This window comes from Herpailurus yagouaroundi, unplaced genomic scaffold (genome assembly GCF_014898765.1).
Source record: "Herpailurus yagouaroundi ecotype Mexico unplaced genomic scaffold, PumYag 199, whole genome shotgun sequence".
NCBI classification, from domain to species: Eukaryota; Metazoa; Chordata; class Mammalia; order Carnivora; family Felidae; genus Herpailurus; species Herpailurus yagouaroundi.
The window spans coordinates 12201779-12222955 of NW_024412430.1; the positions used below are offsets into that span (position 1 = coordinate 12201779).

The following is a 21177-nucleotide window of genomic DNA, read 5'->3' on the forward strand; positions in this document are numbered from 1 at the left end:
GTATATATAATATATATTGTATATAATATAATATAATTATATACTATATATAATATATGTTGCATATAATATAATTATACACAATATATATAATAAATATATATAATTCAGTAAATATATATAATTACTTATATATTAAATACATTCCTTTTTTGAACATTTAGGAAGAACACATCAGCAAGAAGAAAATAAGCGTGATCTGTAAATCTAAAAATGAACACTGTTAACTTTCTGTGTGTACTGTTTGTATCTTGGTATCTCCGTTTCCCTTTCTGTCTCTTTCATTTACATGGTTCCATATTTTTGCAGAAGGGATTTTCTGTCACCTACATCTTTCACTTAATATACCCAGCCCTTCCCTGGCGTCTGTGTCTCTAGGTCACTGACTATTCTTCCACAACGCGATTTTAGCGTCTATATAGTCTTCCATTATTTAAATGTACCGTCCTTCATAGACTAATATAAAAGCGTTCTTCCACCCGAGGTTTTTAGATGCAAAACTAAAAAGCGTGTGAGGACTAAAACCACACTACAAAATCAGGTAAACTGAATGTAGCCTGCCAATAATGAAATAGCAAATTAGTTGTAACCTGCCTACGTAAGTACAAGGTCTTTTTTCTTCGACCACCAGGCCTCCTGACTGAGAAGCTGCTGACGCCCATGGTAAGGAGTGACAGGACCATGTCTGTACCCCTGTCGTGACCTTCCTCTTTTTCTTTCCTTGCCCCTGTCTGTGCCTCTGACGTGTACTGTCTCCTGCTATGTGCTATGCCGATCTCCTAACTTACCCGTGGTGTTGAGCTCACTGCAGAAAGCTGTCCCTGCAAGACAGATTCCTGCCTAGAACAGTATGATTTATATTACTTATATTTCTTACTTTCAGCCCATCCAACTCCAGCACAAGTTCTATTCATTATCATAGAAACATAGATCATTTGGGAACATTAAGTCACCTCCTTCGGGTCTATGCAGGCTTCATATGTTTCTGAAGTCTGGTCTACTCTCCTCTTGAATACATCCAGGGAAGAAGACATATATTTGGAGGAGGGGGAGTTCGGTGCACATGTGCACACACATAAGCTATTTGATAAACTTTCTAAATGCTTAAGAATACTTTCCATCTGGCACATTTATAGGTAGACAGAAAATAATTATATATATGTATATATACACACACACACATATATATACATGAAGATACACACACACACACACACACACACGTATATGTGCCTATATGTTCCCCTCAAAACTCAGTCTCTATAGCCATGTGGTTTTTTTTTCAGAGTAGTTGTCACAATCCATTAAAATGCATTTATGTGGCTTGTTAAATAAATTCCATCAGACCCATTTCTGTCTGGTTGGGAAATAATCACAGGCCATTTGCTAAGAGCTATCACTCCTTATACTCTGTTCCAGTGAACTAAAGACCCCTGGCAATAAAAGATTTACAACTCAGCAAGATTCAACAATTTACTGTTATTTATGACAGCAGGGCTGGGTCTTCTGTATTATATTCCGCGTTTGCATCTGTCACTTTACATTTGGGAGATGCTGTCCAAAAAAAGATTATGCCTCCTAACCAAACATTCAGCAAGGCTGCAGGACCAGGCACCCTGACAAACATCCTGACCGAACACTTTAACACATCTCTAGTGCCTACAGCTGTGCATTTTCAGACGCCTCAGCAGATTAGTGTGGAGTCTCTTAGCCTCTGCCTGGTCTGTTCCTCTCAGTAATCTCTCACATGGCCCAGTCCATTAGGCTGGAAAATCCTCATGAAACGAGCAGATTAAGAGCTGGCTTCGGTAGAGGGGTGTTCTGCTTTAACACAGCGCGAGCCACAGAAAGGTTTAAGGTGTGGAAAAGCTTGGCCCGGACTCGGCTAATTCGTAACACGAAATAATGCACAGACCCTGCGAAGAAAAACAATCCTTTGAGTGCAAGTCCATGCCAGAGCAGCTGTTGCCACCTCGATGTCCGAGGCAGGGTGTGTGTGTGCGTGTGCATGTGTGTGTGTGTGTGTGTGTGTGTGTGTGTGTGTGTGTGTGTGTGGCGTGTGCACACACGAGGAGTGGGGACAGGATGGTGACTTCAGGAGTCACCGCCCAAGCCTTAGCCCGCAGCATGGCGGGGTACCAAAAGTCCAGTAGAAGCCTTACCAAAGAACTGTGATCTCCACAGCAACAGGCATTTTCTGATCCGTAAAGCAACTGAGACTAAAAGAAAATGTACATGCACACGTCCTTTTATTCTATTCCGAGGGAAAGAGTTTGGTGATAATTGTGTTACATGAATAAATTACTCCTAATAATCCGTTACCGTCTTCAATCGTCCCATCCACCCTGGAAGATGTGTAGAAAGTGGTTTTACCTTCCCCATTTTGATAAAGGAGGAAGCAAATCCCAGAAGGCCAGGTGACTTCTCCACGGTCATGTAAGTTACAAATGGTAGTGTCATTCAAACCCAGAGCTTCTCCTTTTTGCTTTGTTATTCTTTACTGATGTGTTGAATGACCAAAGCAATGCACATCCATGGATGATCATTTAGTAAAGAGAAGTATATGATGTGGTAAGGGAGAAGATTCTCCTTCTCCCACCATATGCACCCACATACCCCAGACGTATTCACTGTTACCTGTTAGCTGGAGTATGTCCTTCCAACCCTATTTTCTATGCCTACCCAACAGTGGCATCATGCTACCCATGATCCCCTACTAATTGCTTTGTTTCACTGAATATAAACGATCATTCACAGCCTTTTCATGTCCATATAGGTCCACCTCCTTTGTTCATGCGTTTTAATGCATCCATGGTGTGACCGTGCCATAAATTATGTACCTGTTCTCTCCTGTTAAACATACAAATGTTTACACGTTTCTCTTTTTGCAAAAGCGGCAGTGAGTATTCTTGTACGTAGACGTCTCCACATTCGTATCAGGAAGTTTACAGGATAGATTCTTAGATTAAGGGATTCTTGGATTATTGGATAAATAGTCCACTACTTTTGACACACACTGCCAAACTGCCCAGCCAAAAGGTTTATCGATTTAACTCCCATTTAACATGACAATTTAACATGTCAATTTAACATGACAGTTTTCCAACATTCACACCAACCCTGAATGCTTTCAATTTTTTTCATCTTGATGGATTTTTTTTTTGTTTCTATTTCTTCAGTTATTAATGAGGATGTCCTTTTCAGGTGTTTGTTGTTGTAGTTGACAATAGTTCTTCTGAATTTTCTGAAATTTTTTTACTAACTTGGAAAAGCTTTTCATACACTACGTATATTAACCATTTGTTATAAAACTCTCCTCCCAGTATTCTGTGGCATCTTTTGCCAAATAGAATAAACTCTGGTCTTCTGATTTCAACTTTTCTCTTTCCATTAGAAAGCCCTAAAAACAAAACCAGATACCCCTAGCCACCAAAGAAGACTCTTCTTAGAGGAAAATAATAGAGGGGCAACAATTAAATATTATATTTATGCAAAACACCTATAGGTAGAGACTTGGAAAGGGAAAGAAAATTTCTGTGACTTTATGCCAAGGGAAAGGATTTCTTTGGAGATTGAGCGTTCCTGAAAATTTTCTCTTCCTACGAATACAAGCATCACTCCAAAATTTGACATCACTAAAAATATAGGAGATGAAAGGTATTTAAAGCTTAAGAAAATGTGGATGTTAACAAGCCTTGTATATATTCCAGATATCCTCTTATTCGTAATCAGTGAGAGTCAAGTCAGATAAAAGGACCCAAAGCTTTTCCTTTGGCTATGCAAGTGTAAACATTAAAGGCATATTGGCCAAATCATGAGTGCAGGCAATTAACTGTCAAAGCTGTAGGCTAACAAAGGACACTGAGCTTTCTACCTTCGATTTAAAAATCCCTGGGAAATCCAGACCTTTTTATCCCCCTGCCTGTTATTCTCAAATAATCCTGTTCAAATCCTATTACAGAATTCGCTTATCTAACTGTTGTCTAACACAAGAGTGGCTAGGGCCCAAAAGATAGAGGTTAAGGTTAGTGAAGCCAATACCTATGCTTAGATTCCTCAAAACTAGGTTCCAACTTCTATCCCTCAAGTCTTAACAGAAACTACCAAACTAGGGGCGCCTGGGTGGCGCAGTCGGTTAAGCGTCCGACTTCAACCAGGTCACGATCTCGTGGTCCGTGAGTTCGAGCCCCACGTCAGGCTCTGGGCTGATGGCTCAGAGCCTGGAGCCTGTTTCCGATTCTGTGTCTCCCTCTCTCTCTGCCCCTCCCCCGTTCATGCTCTGTCTCTCTCTGTCCCAAAAATAAATAAACATTGAAAAAAAATTAAAAAAAAAAAAACTACCAAACTTGCATAGTTCACGAAGGGCTCAGAGAGAACAGATGTTTTATAGAAAATTCGTAGGGCAAGTTTCACACATACTGTTGCCGGTGTGTGTGTGTGTGTGTGTGTGTGTGTGTGTGTGTGTGTGCGTGTGTGTGTGTGTGTGCATGTTCAATAAACATCATTATGCTTTATCCCAAGATTTAATAAAGTAGCTTAGTTAAAAATGTCATCTGGGTCTCTGGACACATTCAACAAAGCTTAAAATAACCCACCCAGCAACTGGGAGGGCCCAGCTGTTCACAAAACCTCTCCCATTCCTTTTCCTTCCCCATTAAAAAAAAAAGAGTGAATGAAGACTTGAGGCTAAAAGATTCAAGGATGAACTGACTGAACAGGAAGATGGATGGAGCCAAGGACACCCTAAAATTTGCTATTTCTCATATAATAGACTTGCCACTTCCAAAACCCAGGGATGGGGATTTGGGAGGGGAAGCAAGATAAAGTTCTGGCAGTTGCTTTAGGGCTTTCTTGTGTATCCCAAACCCGCTCTTCCTAATGTCTGGGCCACAGCAGCTCATTCCATTCACCTATTCTGTAGTGAACACCGGAAAATGCAGAGCAGTCACCATCCGGTTCTGCTTCCCTTCTGGAGACAAGACCTGAAGCCGGCCCAGCCCAGGTTTCCAGATCCATTCCAGGAAAGAAGGTTTCGGTGTTGAGGCACCGGCTTGCTTCCCTCTGGACATCCCACACACCGTCACACCCCACCCTGCCTCCTTTGCAAATCTATTTTCCTTTTTCTTTGGGGCCACATCAAAATTTGTAACCCAGATAGTTCTAAGAAGTGTCAAGGCAGGTGCATTCCCATTCTTTGAAACAACCACCTTTTCGTGGCCCATCAGAATCAAACACACCCAGTGTAAGCAACCTTCTCGAAGCCACACCCAAGTCCCTTGCTGACCCAGCCTCCTTCATACCACTGCCCTTCAACTTCTACCCCTAAAAGACTTCACAAGGCATCGAGGAGTTCTTGAATTCTGTAAGCTGAATGGTACTGCTAACATTACCATTACCATTGGTGATTATCCCATAGCCAGTACGGTGTGTGGCCGATCAACAAAAGGATTTTCTCTCGGCTAAAACGTGCGACAGAGCTCCATGCCATTCTGTTCAATACATGCAGTCAAATCATTATTGTATGAGACGTATTCACGGGTCGCAATGATATTCCCTGACACTTCTTAAAGCTACGGATGTTACAAAATGCTTTTGGTGGCAGCTCTCCATTTGATTCCCAAGATAATTCAGCCATGCCGTCATACCCAATGTATAGATGAGGAAACAAGTGGTTTCTAGGTATTTCAAGAGGCTGAAGCATTTGGTCTGCAACTTGTACGACAGAGCTAGGAAAAGAAAGTGAGCCTTCCAGCTGCCGGCACAGTGATTTTTCCACCATACCTCATTGTCTCCCAGGCTAAAGTCAAAAGAGAGTGTGGTTATCATAGGACGAAATCTCGTTTGGGTTTGCCAAATATGCCTTGGTAGCATTGGGTGCCCTACTTTAGTTAACTTCAAGTTGCTTTTGGTTGTAACGGTCTGGCTCCGCTGAAAAAAATACTAGATTTTAAATGTTAAGTTATATGGCAGTGAGAAAGAATGAAGTCCTGCCATTTGCAGCAACATGGATGGAACTGGAAGGTATTACGCTGAGTGAAAGAAGTCAGTCAGAGAAGGATAGGTATCATATATTTTCACTCATATGTGGATCTTGAGAAACTGAACAGAAGACCATGGGGGAAGGGAAAGGGGAAAAAATAGTTACAAATAGGGAGGGAGGCAAACCATAAGAGACTCTTAAATACAGAGAATAAACAGGGTGGATGGTGGGGCTGGGGATGGGGGGCGGGGAGGGATATTGGGTGACGGGCACTGAGGAGGGCACTTGTTGGGATGAGCACTGGGTGTTCTATGTAAGCCAATTTGACAATAAATTATATTCATAAAAAAAACAAAATAAAAATAAACAAATGTTAAGTGACAGAGCTGTGCTCTCCAGTATGATAGCTATTAACCACTTGTAGCTATTTAAATTTAAATTTCAGTATTAATTAAATAATATGTAAGATTCAGTTCTTCAGTCACAGCAGGTGCATTTCAAGTGTCTGATAATCACATGTGACTAGTGGCTAGGACAGATTACAGAACCTTTCCGCCACCATAGAAAGTTCTATCGGGGGGCGCCTGGGTGGCTCAGTCGGTTAAGCGTCTGACTTCGGCTCAGGTCATGATCTCGCGGTCCGTGAGTTCGAGTCCCGCGTCGGGCTCTGTGCTGACAGCTCGGAGCCTGGAGCCTGTTTCGGATTCTGTGTCTCCCTCTCTCTCTGACTCTCCCCCATTCATGCTCTGTCTCTCTCTGTCTCAAAAATAAATAAACGTTAAAAAAATTAAAAAAAAAAAAAAAGAAAGAAAGTTCTATCGGACAGCGATGATACACAGTGTCATCTCCAGAGACAGAAGACTTTAGAAAAAGTCAGAAATGTCTTGAGGCAGACACAGCGCTGCCATCTGTCCAGTATTAAAGGTATTTTAGGACTTGAAAAGAAAAAAAAAGATTAGAACAAAGAGAGGAGAGAGAGACGCCCTTAGTCACAAATGGATCCACCCAGAGGAAGGCAAAGGCATTTATTCATAATGTAGCCATTATTTGCATTTAGCTCTTGAAATCTTCATGAGATTAGAATAAACTGACACCTAGAGAATTTAAACCCCTGCAAAGTACCTGAAGCAGATGGAAAAAGAAATGGGATAAAAGATCAATTAGTTACAAACTAAGTTTAAATTAGCAATAAAGTTTCCCAGTTCTTTTAAATGATGCTCTTTACTCTTCATACTTAGTATTTTTCTTTTGCTCTATATAGTATGACACAGTTTGTATCTTTTTTTTTTTTTAATTTATTTTTGGGACAGAGAGAGACAGAGCATGAACGGGGGAGGGGCAGAGAGAGAAGGAGACACAGAATCGGAAACAGGCTCCAGGCTCCGAGCCATCAGCCCAGAGCCTGACGCGGGGCTCGAACTCCCGGACCGCGAGATCGTGACCTGGCTGAAGTCGGACGCTTAACCGACTGCGCCACCCAGGCGCCCCCACAGTTTGTATCTTTAAAAGAGAATTAAAATACTTCTGGGGACTTTTTAGATAAGTTCACACGGCCACATAAAAATTACAAAAACAGGTTAAAAAAAATCTCTTCACCTTTATTTACTAATCCATTCAAATTCATTGTATACAAATTCAAGAGTCCATAGTGATATTCAAAAGAGGAAAAGCAAAACAAAATTCACGTGTCACCAGCGGAAGTAGCTATTTCACCAAATCCTTATTCTGAAAGGTGGTAATTTAAAAAGAGAAAGAGGGGCACCGAGGTGGCTCAGTTGGTTGAGCATCTGACTTCAGCTCAGATGATCCCACAGTTGCCAAATTTGAGCCTCTCATAGGGTTCCCTGCTGTCAGTGCGAGCCCACTTTGGATCTTCTGTCCCCCATTCTCTCTCTCTCTCTCTCTCAAAAATAAACATTTTTGAAAGAGAGAAAGATGAACATGTATTCTGCTGTTCCAGAAGGAACTATATTACAGAATAACCAAATAGCCCAATAGTGAGGAAAATGCCCAGTTCATAAGAAAACGCAGCTAAACATATGTAGATGGAATTAGAGAATTCAAAAATCATTTTGCAAACCCTAATGAAATAAACCACTCAAGCCAGGATCATTAACAGACGCTCAAACCATCAGATAAAAGTTGATAGGAAAGGGATATTCACATGGTACAAAGTTCACTCTGCAGGCTACTGGCTAGTTTCAAGGGGGAAAATACTGGAAGATAGAGGCAATCACCACAATAGCCCTATAATCATCTCAGCATCATGAATAATGGGTCAACCACAGAATGTTTCCTAACAAGATATAACATGAATATACATCAGTGCCTATAAAATTGTCTTGCAAAAGAAAAAAAGAAAAAGAAAATATTGAGCCTGAATCTAATGAAACCTTTAGAACTAATTTCTAGCACGCGCGCACGCGCACACACGCACACACACACACACACACACGCACACACACACAGGAAATATAGTGAAAAGTTAAAAGACACCATAAAAAAAAAGATCAGAAAATTCAAGTAAGGGCCGGGGGCGGAGAGGAACATTCTACAGGACAACCAATCAACTTAGTCTCTTCAACAAGTCAGTTTCATTAATACAAAATAAAAATAAAGAGGGAGGTATTTTCTAGATTAAAAGAGACTTAAGACAAATAACCAAATCCACTGTGTGTTCCTTCAGTAGAAGAAACTAGTCTGAAAAAATAGCTATGAAAGACATTTCAGAATAATTGAGGAGATCTGAATGTGTACTGGGTAATAAACGATACAAAGAAATCATGTTTTATTTTATTTGGGATGATAATGATATTGTAACTATCAAGAAAATGATTCTCAGTTTTTACAGATCCACACTGAATTTAGGGATAAAATGTCATTTTCTTTAATATACTTTAAAATACATTAGCCCTCAAAAAAAGATCAAACATATATGGAAAAAAATTTGAACAATCTAGGATATGGGCATACGGATGTCATTAATCTATTCTCCCCACTTTTCCAAAAGTTTGAAATTTTCATAATTTTATAATAAAAAAAAATTTTATCCCAAATTGAATAGGTATATGTCTGAGAAGCTATTTCAAACTCGATGGTATATTAAAACATAAGTAGTGCATCCACCATTTTGGAGATTCCAAACTTCTGTTCCCCTTCAGCAATTATATAATCGAAGAGCAACTTCTGGGTTTTTTTAACATTAAACTGTATAGTAAAATTAACTTCTTCTATCAAAACCAAGATTTTTCAGATACAGAGAATGCAACCCACACAGTCACATCCAAGTCAGTTCCAAGAGAATACATTGTATGTTTCTACAATCTTTCTAGCCTATTATGAATATCAAACGCGAACTCTTTAAAAAGGCAAGAATCAAAAGCTTTCAGAATCAAAACTCCTCATTCTGAAGTGTAACTCCACAGGCCAAGTCAGGGGGCAAGCTCCTTCTCATCAATTACCCATCATTCAAGACCAATCTGGCTTTTGGTAAACCCCCCCTTCTCCTGAAGCCAGCCTTCAGGTCATTCATTGGCTTTAGCAAAAGCCCTCAAGGAGGTGAACAAAATGAGGAAAAAAATAGGTTAAAACTGGCTGCCTGAAACACGGATAAATGTGGACCATTCCCTTCGCCCATACCCACCGATTTTAGAAATAATGCTTTCGGATACTTTAAGAGATGGTGCTTATATGTGTATTTTAACTTGTCACTCTGTCCCATGGAACAACCACCAGGTTAAGTGTGACTCTATCTTAACCATTTATTAACATACACTATCTCCTAAAATCAACTCTACCCTTAACGTAAATGAAATGTATTTATCAGAGGAGACCCATTGAAGAGATCGTGGAGTCCTGATCATCAAGCGTGCCAAGAAATAAGAAAGCTTCGTAATAATTTGCCCGTGCAAATCAACAACTGTAGCTTCTCAAATCTCACCCGTGATAAACGAGCGGATATTTCTCTCATGTCCCGGAAAAAGTGGCCCAGGAAAGAATATGAAAGCTGCCACAGCTCCCCCAAGGCCCATTATTCTCCGTCACTCCACGGGAACAGCTGTGTCCGACAGAGTAAAAAACCGTTCATCAACCTGTCTCCAACTCCCCGATTCAAGCCAACTTCCATCAATCCCAAGTACGGAACCAGAGAGAAATACAAGTCTTGAATCTCCAGAAGCATCATCTCCACCACCCATCACACCCCTTGGCTCTTTTCTCCTAATTGCTTTTGGGTTATTTTACTTAAAAAAAAATCCACTTCCTTCATCCCTAAAACACTGAGCGAGGGGAATTATAGTAGACAAAATGAAGCATGGACAGCCCTAAAGATTAAAAAAAGAAAGAAGTTGAGAACGCTAAACAGAGGGGATCAGGAAGGCAAAAGGGAGTCCAAATGCCAGATAATTATGTAGTGTCTTTTTTTAAAAATTTTTTAATGTTTATTTTTGAGAGACAGAGAGAGAGCACAAGTGGGGAGGGGCAGAGAGAGAGGAAGACACAGAATCCAAAGCGGGCTCCAGGCTCTGAGCTGTCAGCACAGAGCATGACACGGGGCTCGAACCCACGAACTGCGAGATCATGACCTGAGCTAAAGTCAGACACTTAACTACTGAGCCACCCAGGCACCCCATTCAGTTTCTTTCTTTTTTTTTAATGTTCACACTCCCATACACATCTGCAGAGATTTCACTTAAATGTGCTATGTACGTGCACCCGACTGTATTACCAAGACTGAAATTACTTTTTTAGACAATGTTTCCCACAGAGACCCCTGCAGTGAGGGGTCCCTCTTGCAGACATGGTGGGAAAGCTGCCCTGCCTGGTTGCGGAAGGAGGAAATTGGGGTATGGGATGATGCCAGAAGGTGTTTCTAGTTGTAGGACAGAAAGGGAGGAGGGAGAAGAAGGGAAAACCCAAGGTCTGAGAACTCAGATGGCAAAAGAAGCCTGCAGAGGTCGTGGGAGAACGGAGAGGAAATCAGGAGGGACACAGAATGGGGGGGAAGAGACACAAAACGCAGTCAAACGCCAAAGAGCATCTTGCAGAGGAGTTAGGAATTGCTTCAAGGAAGGCATCGTAAGCCTCATCGCCAATCATTCGGAGCTACCCCCACAGACACACACGACTGCGAGCCCAGGCTGTAGAGCATCAAACTGATCTCCACCCCATCCCTACCCTCATCAGATCAACAGTGAAGTAATTCCCCTGGGTTCACAAACCACTTATAGGAAAAAAAAAACCTTTAGGGTGCACTCTTGCCAAATGCGTCAGGGATCAACGCTGGTGTGTGTGTGTGTGTGCGCGCGCGCGCGCGCACGTGTGTGTGTGTGTGTGTGTGTGTGTGTGTGTGTGTGTGTGTGTACCCGCGGGTGTGTTTGAGACAACACTCCTGTTCAATTTCTGGCGGAGCCAAAATTTAGGGTGGAAGGAGGGGACAGCAGATAGAACACGGGAGGGGGAAAAAAAAAGAAGGAAAAAGGGGGGAAACACTGCGTTGCCGGCCTAGGGAAGAAGCGCCGGTTGGAAGGACAGTGGACGCGGGTCAGAACAAATAGTTGTGAAGGGCTGGGGAGGAGAAGGCCCAACCGGACCGCGGGCAGGTGCGGGACGCCGAGTCCGGGCGAGGTCAGGGCGACGCGGCGGGGTCCCCGGAGGCGGAACCCTGAAGGCCTTGGGGCGGTGGGCGCTGACACCGTGGGGCGTCCCGGACGCGGGGAGGCTGCGGGCCTCGGCGGCGGGCCGCTGGAGGAGAGGACCCGGGATGGGGGGCGGGGGGGGGGGGGGGGGGCGGCGGGCGGGAAGCGAGGCCCGGCCGGGGCGGGGCACTCACCCCGTTGGCCGCGGCCATCTGCACCACGATCTCGGTGGCCGTCCTGCTGAAGTACCTGCCGTCGCTGCCCACCACCATGGTGCAGCCCTGGCGGTCGCGCAGGTCGATGGACGACAGCACGCTCTGGATGAAGTTGGGCAGGTAGTTGCGCTGGCCCTCGAAGAGGCCGGTGGGCCGCCGCAGCCCCCCGCCGCCGGCCGGCCGCTGGTCCTCATAGGGCACCGTGGGCACCGTCAGCACCGGGATGGGACTCCCCTCCATGGCGCCTCCTGGCCGGTCCTGCCGCGGCTCCCGGGAGCCGGAGGGAATCTGCCGCCCGCCGGACCCCCCCTCCCCCTCCCCACCAGCCTGGCGGGACGCCCGGGCTCCGCCTCGCGCCCCGGGCCCCCCCTCCGCCGCCGGCCCTGCGCCCTCCGGCGGCACCGACAGCGGTCCCTCCCCGCGCCGCCCCGGCAGAGTTCGGCTCCCACCCCCCAAGAAAGTTTGCTCCTGCCCCACTCCCTCTTGGGCCGGAGCTCCGGAGGCGCTGGCAGTGTCGTGCCCCAGCTGGAGTCGCTTTCGGGGCGTCCCCAAGTCCGCTCCCCGGGGCCGCCTAGCCCGGCCCCCGGCGACCCTCCTCGTGCGCCCGGCCCAAGCCTCCCCCCAGGGCGATCGCTTCTCCCCGGATCACACCCTCCGCCAGAAAACAGCCTGGGGTCGGTGAGAGCTTAAGCAGGACTTGGGGACCTCTCCGAGACCCCCCAGCCTCTCTCCCCTCCCACCGCAGCCCTGTCTCCCGGTCTCCCTGCAAGTGGGCAGTTTAGGAGCACAAGTTTCTCTTTTGAACAAGGACGAGGGAGGGAGCTGGGAAGGGGCTGAACCTTTTGCCACCAGCGAACAGCCCCAGCCAAAAATAACCCTGGAAAGGCGAACTGAGAATTGTTATCTTCTGCCAGCGCTGAAATTGGAGGCTGAGCCTTGCGTGCGTGCGTGTGTGTGTGTGTGTGTGTGTGTGTGTGCACGCCACCACTACCATTTGTTGCAGGGAATCACATACTGTCAGGCCCTTCAATCCGGCAGGACCCACCCAGCCATCCACACTTTGCCCTGGGCTCTCTCAAGGCAGCACAATCTGCGGTGTGGAAAGTGTTGGGTTTTTTGTTTGTTGTGGTGGTTGCAACAACAGCAACACAGACATGTGTTTCTTTATTCTTCTTACTCTCCTTACCCTCCCGAGCCTCGCTCCTGCTTAGAAACAGGCTTGTCCCACACTATTTGTCCACACAGCTGAGCTCCTACCCTGATTCATCACTTTCAACAAGAGGAGGGGAAAGCCCTTAATATCCCACAGGAATGAATGCATAAACTCACATGGGCCAGAAGGCGGCACCAGGAACTGTTCCGGGTCCTTTCCATGCTTCTTCTCATTCTGTGGGGGCTAGGGATGGTCTGCTTTGCCCTCGTAAAGCCCACCCGAAATCCAAAACCGAGAAACACCCCATAGAAAATAGAAGTGAAGGGAGAATGGACAAAAAGGATAAAACCCAAAGAGGGAAGAACAATTGTTATTTTTGCTTCTATCACCTTTCACCCTCCAAGCACTTTTGCACCCACTAAACCTACTGTCTTGAAATCTCCTGCGTCTTGTCCTCCCCCAAATACTGTCTACTTGCCAGGGCTAAGCTTGACTTGCTGCAGGGTTAGAAAGGGTTTGATCCTAGTGAGAAAACTGTGAACAGCAGCTCACACTTACATGCTGTTTTGCAGTTGGTAAAAGGCTTTGCATCTTTGGAGGCTCAAAACAAAAGAAGGAGGAATGGCATTCATATCATTCCCAATTTACAGATGAGAAAAGGGAGGCTTTCTGTGAGATCCAGGGAGTGGCTGAGATGGCATCTGCAATAGTCCTTTTATGGTTCCTCCCATTTTTATGAATATCATTAAAGTGTGACGGGGAAACCACTGAAGCCATCAACTGAATCCCGTTGGGACTTTACCGCTGTCCCCTTACATACCAAAGTTGGGTTGCTGTTTGGGGTTTTTTGTTTTGTTTTGAGGGGTTTTTTTCCCACCTCTACTTTTTCTTTGGGTCCCCAAGAGTCCATTCTGCTGTAGCACCAGACAGAACGTCAACCCTTTAAGGATCTATGTATATGTCTATGGTGTGGGTTTTTTTTAAATCACTGTCTAATAGCAGTTTATTTTGCAAGCAGGGTTGTATCATTCCCAGAAGAAGAGTGAGGAGTAAGTCCTTCGCCCCAGTACAGAAGAGAAGGACTCAGCCTCCAAGCCTCAGAGTCGACCAGGAGATCTACAAGGCTCCCTGTCTCCACCGCCAGCGTTGTTTCTCCTACCAAAGTCCAGCTCCTTCCAAGGGCTGAGGACAAGGCACGGGCATCTCCGACAAGCTTCAGTTTTACCAGCCAAGAGGAAACCCTCTTCCCTTGGTTCTAAGCTCCAGGTTCCCAAAGACGCTGACTGGTGCAGCTCAAGGCAACGTGTACAACCACATAACCAGACCCGAGTGAAAATGAAAACAGTGCCTCCAAAGTAAGAGGGTGTTTTTCCCCAGAGGGACAAGAGACGGGTGACCAACCATAACCGTCCACCACAGAACACACACTTTCACTGATCAAGTCATTGAAAACTTGTTTTTCTTTTCACTGAATGCATACGACTCTTTGCATCGCTTATAAGGAATGTTTGTTTCATGTGCTGCTACACCTTTCTCATGGACGCCTTCTCTCCTCCAGCCGTACGCGACCTTAGAATAATTCCTTAACCTCCCCTGGCCTCCCTGTCCTCACTGTGAAACAAGAACTATTATAATCCTCACCTCACTAACTGTTGGGAAGACTGAAGTACTTAGTACAGCGCCTGACAAACAGAAAGGCATTCAATACATGTCAGATGTTCCCAGTATCGCCATCAGCATCCCATTGCCTATTACTATTCACGTCCCGTAGAGCAAGAGCTAGTGTATTTCTTCGTCGACCACCACTGAACGTAAAGGGTCTTTGGACATAGGCGATACTCTATACGTGTTGGTTGAATTGTCCTGTGGTTCTTGACAGTGGAAATACAAGATACAGAGAGTAACTTGCCCTTGAAACCTACACAAAGGGTCTAGGAACTAAAGAAATCTCTTCAAAGGTGTCCTCAGAGTCGGGCAAGTTGGATCCAATAAATGTGTTACAGTGTGGATAAAATCAGCGCTTCCCAAAGGGCTTTCCTCCGAACACCAGGGCCTCCGGCATGCCACGCAGAGCTGCGTGGTCAGGCTACCTAAAACTCCTGCACGCTCGGCCTCATTCGTGCAGCGTCACAAGGCACATTTTCACATTAAAACCTCTGAGAGCTTTTCAGCGGGTGCTTCTTGACCTAAGCTCCCGGGCCCAGTTTGTCTGGGGAGAGACTCAGACTAGCTTTGTGACCACCGCCTGGCAACAGCCCCCACATCTCCTTCCTCTGTCCCCAGTGGGCTAGGTCAGGGATAAAGACACTTCCCTGATTTTAAGGGGCTTGTCACCACGCTGGGCTGAGTTCAGAGCTTCTCTGCATTGTAGGAAGGGGAGCCCTATTTGCCTAGAGGTGCCTTTCAGACTTCTCTGAGCCTCTGGGGAAAGGCAACTCCCTGAGAATCCCAGGCATGTAACAGGAACAACTGATCTATCCTTCCTCCCCCTTGGGACTACCTTGCTCTCAAAAAGGTGTCAGCTGCCATCTTCATATAGCAACTACCCTAGCTGCCTCAGCTAGACCCGCCTTTGCCCCCCCCCCCTCCAAAAAAAGAATTTGGAAGTCCAGCAAGTGGTGAAACACTTTATACTTTATCTTGTAGATTCACAAAGCACATTAGCATATTAAAGACTGTGAAGTTCCAGGGGGCACCTCTGTGGCTCAGTGGGTTAAACCTCTGACTTCAGCTCAGGTCATGATCTCATGCAGTATCACGAGTTCGAGCCCCTCATCAGGCTCTGTACTGACAGCTCAAAGCCTGGAGCCTGCTTTGGATTCTGTGCCTCCCTCTCTCACTGCCCCCCTCCCCTTCTCTCTCTCAAAAATAAAATAAACATGAAAAAAAAAACTTTTTTAAATAAAAGAGACTGTGAAGTTCCACAGGAAAGAAACCTATTTAACTTTAACCTAGCATTTCCAAATTTCACTTGACCGTGGGGCCCTTTTGCAAAACACCTATTAACGGATCAAGGACATGAATATTCCATGAAACACTCTAGATCTCTGGGGTCCCTTCCAGCTACATCATTCTATAATTTCCTTTTACTTGTGAGGCCTTAAAAGATTAATTTCTATCAGGCTCTTCCATTTACGAACTTATCAGAACGTGCAAAAGGGAACAGGTAAAATTGCCCAATTAAAAAAAAATACCCTTGAGTGATCTTGAGACTTAAAATGAATTATATATATTTATATATAATTTTATTTTATACGTTCTACTCTTCCATACACCCCACCCCCCACCTCAACCCCCTGCTAACAGGAAAGATTGGCACCCATATTTGGCCCGTGATGGTTACACATTCCTGTTTAGCCGGGGTTCACTTCTGTGTACACAGGGAGTGTGAAAAACATGCTCTGGACTCACTGACTCTAAGAGCAGAAAAAAATACAAAAACTACAGGAGAAGAGGCTGAAAAGCAGGTAGAAAACATCATGGGTGGACGTCCAAGGAAGCACCAGTTCCCTCGTGAATCTGCCCAAACAGCTTCTGGCCATGGGGAAAGTCAATTATAGATTTCTCCTGAAATGCACGACCTTCCACTAAGCTTTCTGTTCCCCAACAAATGAAATATCACAGACTAATTCCCACAGAACCTGCTTCTTCTCTACTGCCTTCACTAGAAGGCCACCAAGTGGGATGTCAAAGTGACAGAAAGGGACGTGTCTTTTTTACTCAGGTGTGTCTTATCTCTATCTTCTTACATCTCAAGCTTCAAAACTCAGTTTCCCACCTTCAACAAGGCGACAGCCTGTGTGGCCTTGCACAAGTTGCTTACCCTCTCTAAAGCTCAGTTTCTGCATCTGTAAAATGGACATAAGGCTACCTACCTCCCGCGGGTGATGATCATATTCAAAGAGCTTATGTGTGCAAATTGGTTAGCACGGTGCCTGGAACTTAAGAGCTTATTGGAATTATTAGGTGATTATTATTTCTATCACTAAAACAGTTATTGCTATCATAATAATTAGTAAAATAATATTATCATAACTACTATAATACTGATTCTTAATCTCGTTTCAGACAGTGCTGTCTCTGAAGGCAGGAACAGATGTCTAATTAACCTTTTCAGCACAACATCCAACATGACATCACATGCAAATTAGCGAACTAGTATTAAGGATGAAAGAATTTATTGGGGCGCCTGGGTGGCTCAGTCGGGTTAAGTGTCCGACTTTGGTTCAGGTCCTGATCTCACCGTTCGTGAGTTCCAGCCCCACCTCGGGCTCTGTGCTGACAGCTCGGAGCCTAGAGCCTGCTTTGGATTCTGTGTCTCCCTCTCTCTCTCTGCCCCTTCCCTCCCCTGCTCGCTCTCTCTCTCTCTCTCTATCTCCTTCAAAAATAACTAAACATTAAAAATTTTTAAAAACTCAGGGCGCCTGGGTGGCGCAGTCGGTTAAGCGTCCGACTTCAGCCAGGTCACGATCTCGCAGTCCGTGAGTTCAAGCCCCGCGTCGGGCTCTGGGCTGATGGCTCAGAGCCTGGAGCCTGTTTCCGATTCTGTGTCTCCCTCTCTCTCTGCCCCTCCCCCGTTCATGCTCTGTCTCTCTCTGTCCCAAAAATAAAATAAAAAACGTTGAAAAAATAAAATAAAATAAAAATTTTTAGAAACTAAAAAGAACTTATTTTTACTGACCCTTAAATGGTTTGTAACTACCTGTGTAAGCAGGGCGATCAGCCTAACGCATGCAAACTCCAGTTCCTCTGGAGTTTGTTTTTAAAGGTAGTCACAGGCCACCTAGGAATACTGAAGTGAGGTTATAAATCTGAGGCCAGCACAAGAAGTTGATGGAAAACTCACACAGGTGTGGTTTCCTGATTCGAGAGAGGTCTGGCCCCAACTCTGAAAAGCATTTAATGTTAATTGACCAACTTGTAAAAATTGTGGGTTTGGGAAGCAAAAGGTTTCATTTTAATTCAGTTCTATCTAAAACTAATAGGCCACTGATCTGCCAAAAATGAATATTCCATTTCCAGGGATCCCTCCCACAGTATCTAGAAGTATTAATCATATACGGTAACAGATAATCAACAAGTTTGTAAATAATCTTATTAACGTCGTGGGGCGCCTGGGTGGCTCAGTCAGTTAAGTGGCCGACTCCTGATTTCAGCTCAGGTCATGATCTCACAGCTCATGAGTTCCGACCCCACCTTGGGCTCTGCACTGACAGCATGGAGCCTGCTTGGGATTTTCTCTCTCAACCCCCCCCCCCCCCCCCTCATACTCTCTCTGTCTCTCAAAATAAATAAATAAACTTTAAAAAAAAAATCTTATCAAAGTCCTTTACTTTTTAAAAGGCAAAAAGTTTTCTAAAGCTATCTCTGTACTTTTTCAATGGTTGGATTTTGTTGTTAAGGCTTCAAAAAGAAACACAATTCAGGTCTTTATTATAAAGGAAATGTATGTTCCATATTTCACTAGAATTACATTCTAACGGTTATTTGCAGTCATAGCCTACATGGAATTTTTCTTGGGTGCTTTTTATGTTTTGGGTTATAGGAGGCCCCCTCCCCCACCACCAATGTATGGCCAATCTCTGAATAAATATTTAACATTCTTATGTAAAGTTTTTTTTTTTTAAGCTATTTTATCCATCTACATCATAGGGCTAAATATCAAGTAAGTCATGTAAGCCAGTAGTCCTGTCTTATGAATGGATTTTTTAGCCAGGTAGTCTGGGTGAATTTGCACAGCTAATAGTGAAATACTGTATCACAAGAGCCAAACTATGGAAACAACCCAAGTGTCCATCAATGGATGAATGGATAAAGAAGATGTGGCGCATATATATATATATATATATATATACACACACACACACATATATATAGGAATATTACTCAGCCATAGAAAGAGATCTTGCCATTTGGAACAGCATGGATGCATCTAGAGGCTATAATGCTAAGTGAACTAAGTCAGAGAAAGACGAATACCATATTAATTCTCCCATCTGTGGAAGAAAAAAAAAAAAAAGAAAAGAAAAACCAAACCAAAATCAGACTCTTAAACACGGAGAACAAACTGATGGTCACCAGAGGGGAGTTGAGTGAGGGATGGATGAAATAGATAAAGGGAATGAAAACAATGCTGAGTAATGTGCAGAATTGTTGAATCACGATATTGTACACCTAAAACTAATATAACACTATCTGTCAATTACACGTCAATTAAAAGAAACAGGGTGTCACGAGGACCAGTCCGTTTTGGGGTTGTGAGCAGATGCCATTCTCAGGCCCTTGTAGGCCAGCCCAGGCCCAGCTCAGGTTTCACTCCCCCGTGGGTCAGCAACCACTGACCCAACAATTCTATGTGCCGTGGCCACGGAGATCTGTTTTCTCCATGAGATTCTTCCGATCTTTTGTTCATTCCCTCACAGCACACCTACTGAGGGCACACTAATCTGAAAAGTAACTCAAGCAGAGAAATAGTGCACACAACAACTGCATTCTAACCTGGGGTTTTCTGGACGCGATGTTTTAACCCCCCAGAGAGGCCGAGGATCGGGGTCTCATGGATTAAAACAGGGCTGTCAGCTTCAAAGGGAAGTCCACGGGCACCGTCATTGTTTGGGCATTTTTTTCCTCTCTTGTTTCTGATGTTTCTTTGGAAGCCAGAAAATGGCCACTTCTCATTTCTCATGGAATTGATGTGTCCAGTTTTTAGCAGGAGCTGAAACGAACCAGAAGGTATTTACCCATCAGCAGTTGTCTGCGTGTATCTGAGACGCTGCTCCATGAGATGCTGACTTACGTGGGGACATCATTAGAGAGAGTCGCTCAGAGCTAAACAATAACCTCTTACCATTCACCCCACCAGGTATCCAACACAGGATGCTACGCACCTCCACTGCATCCAAACTTTTGACAGATGTTAACTATTGGGATTCAAGAATGAGGAAACGGAAGTTCTGAGAATCCTTGGGGATTCCAGAATTCTTGTTATTCCGTAAGTTTCGTAACACATTTCTTAGATGCTTTTGAAAAATAAGTAGCCATAATAATAAGCAGAGAATCTGTTATTTCCATAGCAGGATGTTTCTAGAACAGGATTATATGAAAGGCTTCTATGGTCTTCCTTTTTAAAAAACATATAATGACAAGTACATGCTTATTATTGCTATGAGCTAATACACTGTGGCAAGATTATAAAACCCAATAACATAAAAATGATCTCTACCTAATACAAGTGCAGGGTAATAGAAAACATTCAAAAGAAATGAACATTAATACAAAATAAATGTTGGGGCACCTGGGTGGCTCAGTCAGTTAAGCATCCGACTTCAGCTCAGGTCATGATCTCACAGTTCATGAGTTCGAGCTCTGTGTCAGGTTCTGCGCTGACAGCTCGGAGCCTGGAGCCTGCTTTGGATTCTGTGTCTCCCTCTCTCTCTGCCCCTCCCCCACTCACACTCTGTGTGTGTCTTTCTCTCTGTCTCAAAAGTAAACATTTTTTACAAAGCACACAAAATAAATGGTAAATAAAAATCATTAAAAAAATAGCAGGTCATACCAAAATAGTGCAATGTTACATTTCTTTAAATGAAAATTTTAGCCCCACAAAGCATCATCTGTTCTCTCCTATAGAATTCCAATAATATAATACTCGGATCTCCTGGCAAGGTTAAGAGTATGACAGAGAGGCAAATGTTAGAATGGGTGATTTGAGGACATATTTTGCTTCCAAAAGCTGACATTTCTTAGAATACCATACATGTAAAAAGTATTGTGACTAGGAGGGCCTGGGTGGCTCAGTCGGTTAAGCATCTGACTCTTGGTTTCTGCTCAGGTCACGATCTCACAGTTCATGAGATTGAGCCCCACACTGGGTTCCGCACTGACGGCATAGAGCCTGCTTGGGATTCTCTCTCTCCCTCTCTCTCTCTCTCTCTCTCTCAAAATAAATAAATAAGCTTTAAAAAAGTATTGTGCCTATAAACTTTTTAACGCTTCTTAGCAAGACTGACTCGTATCAACAGGGCCCTGAACGCCCACTTACAGCAGCAAATACAAAAAGCCCCATGGCTCCCGTCCTGGGTCCCAGAAATGTCAACCTGGACCCTCGACTCCACGCGTCAACGCATCGTCCTGCTCTTGCTTTCGACTTGAGTCGGTGGATTTCTTCAAACCAGTAAGGTCTCTACACGGAGA

General features: G+C 44.3%; 1 protein-coding gene and 1 long non-coding RNA gene across 4 annotated transcripts in view; both read right to left on the reverse strand.

Annotated features, from left to right (window-relative positions):
• PGM5 (phosphoglucomutase 5) overlaps positions 1 to 12134 on the reverse strand; it is a 194327-nt gene extending 182193 nt beyond the window's left edge. Inside the window, exon 1 of one of the 2 annotated variants that reach the window (XM_040449414.1) lies at positions 11811 to 12134. In XM_040449414.1, coding sequence (XP_040305348.1) covers positions 11811 to 12071 — 261 coding nt within the window. In that variant the 5' untranslated portion in view covers positions 12072 to 12134. The remainder of the gene's footprint in view (positions 1 to 11810) is intronic. The other variant, XM_040449413.1, reaches the window with a different exon arrangement.
• A 7324-nt stretch (positions 12135 to 19458) lies between these two features.
• Positions 19459 to 21177, reverse strand: part of LOC121013567 (uncharacterized) — a 33683-nt gene continuing 31964 nt past the window's right edge. For both annotated transcript variants that reach the window (XR_005782777.1, XR_005782776.1), the window contains one exon: positions 19459 to 19699. This is a non-coding gene — a long non-coding RNA (uncharacterized LOC121013567). The remainder of the gene's footprint in view (positions 19700 to 21177) is intronic.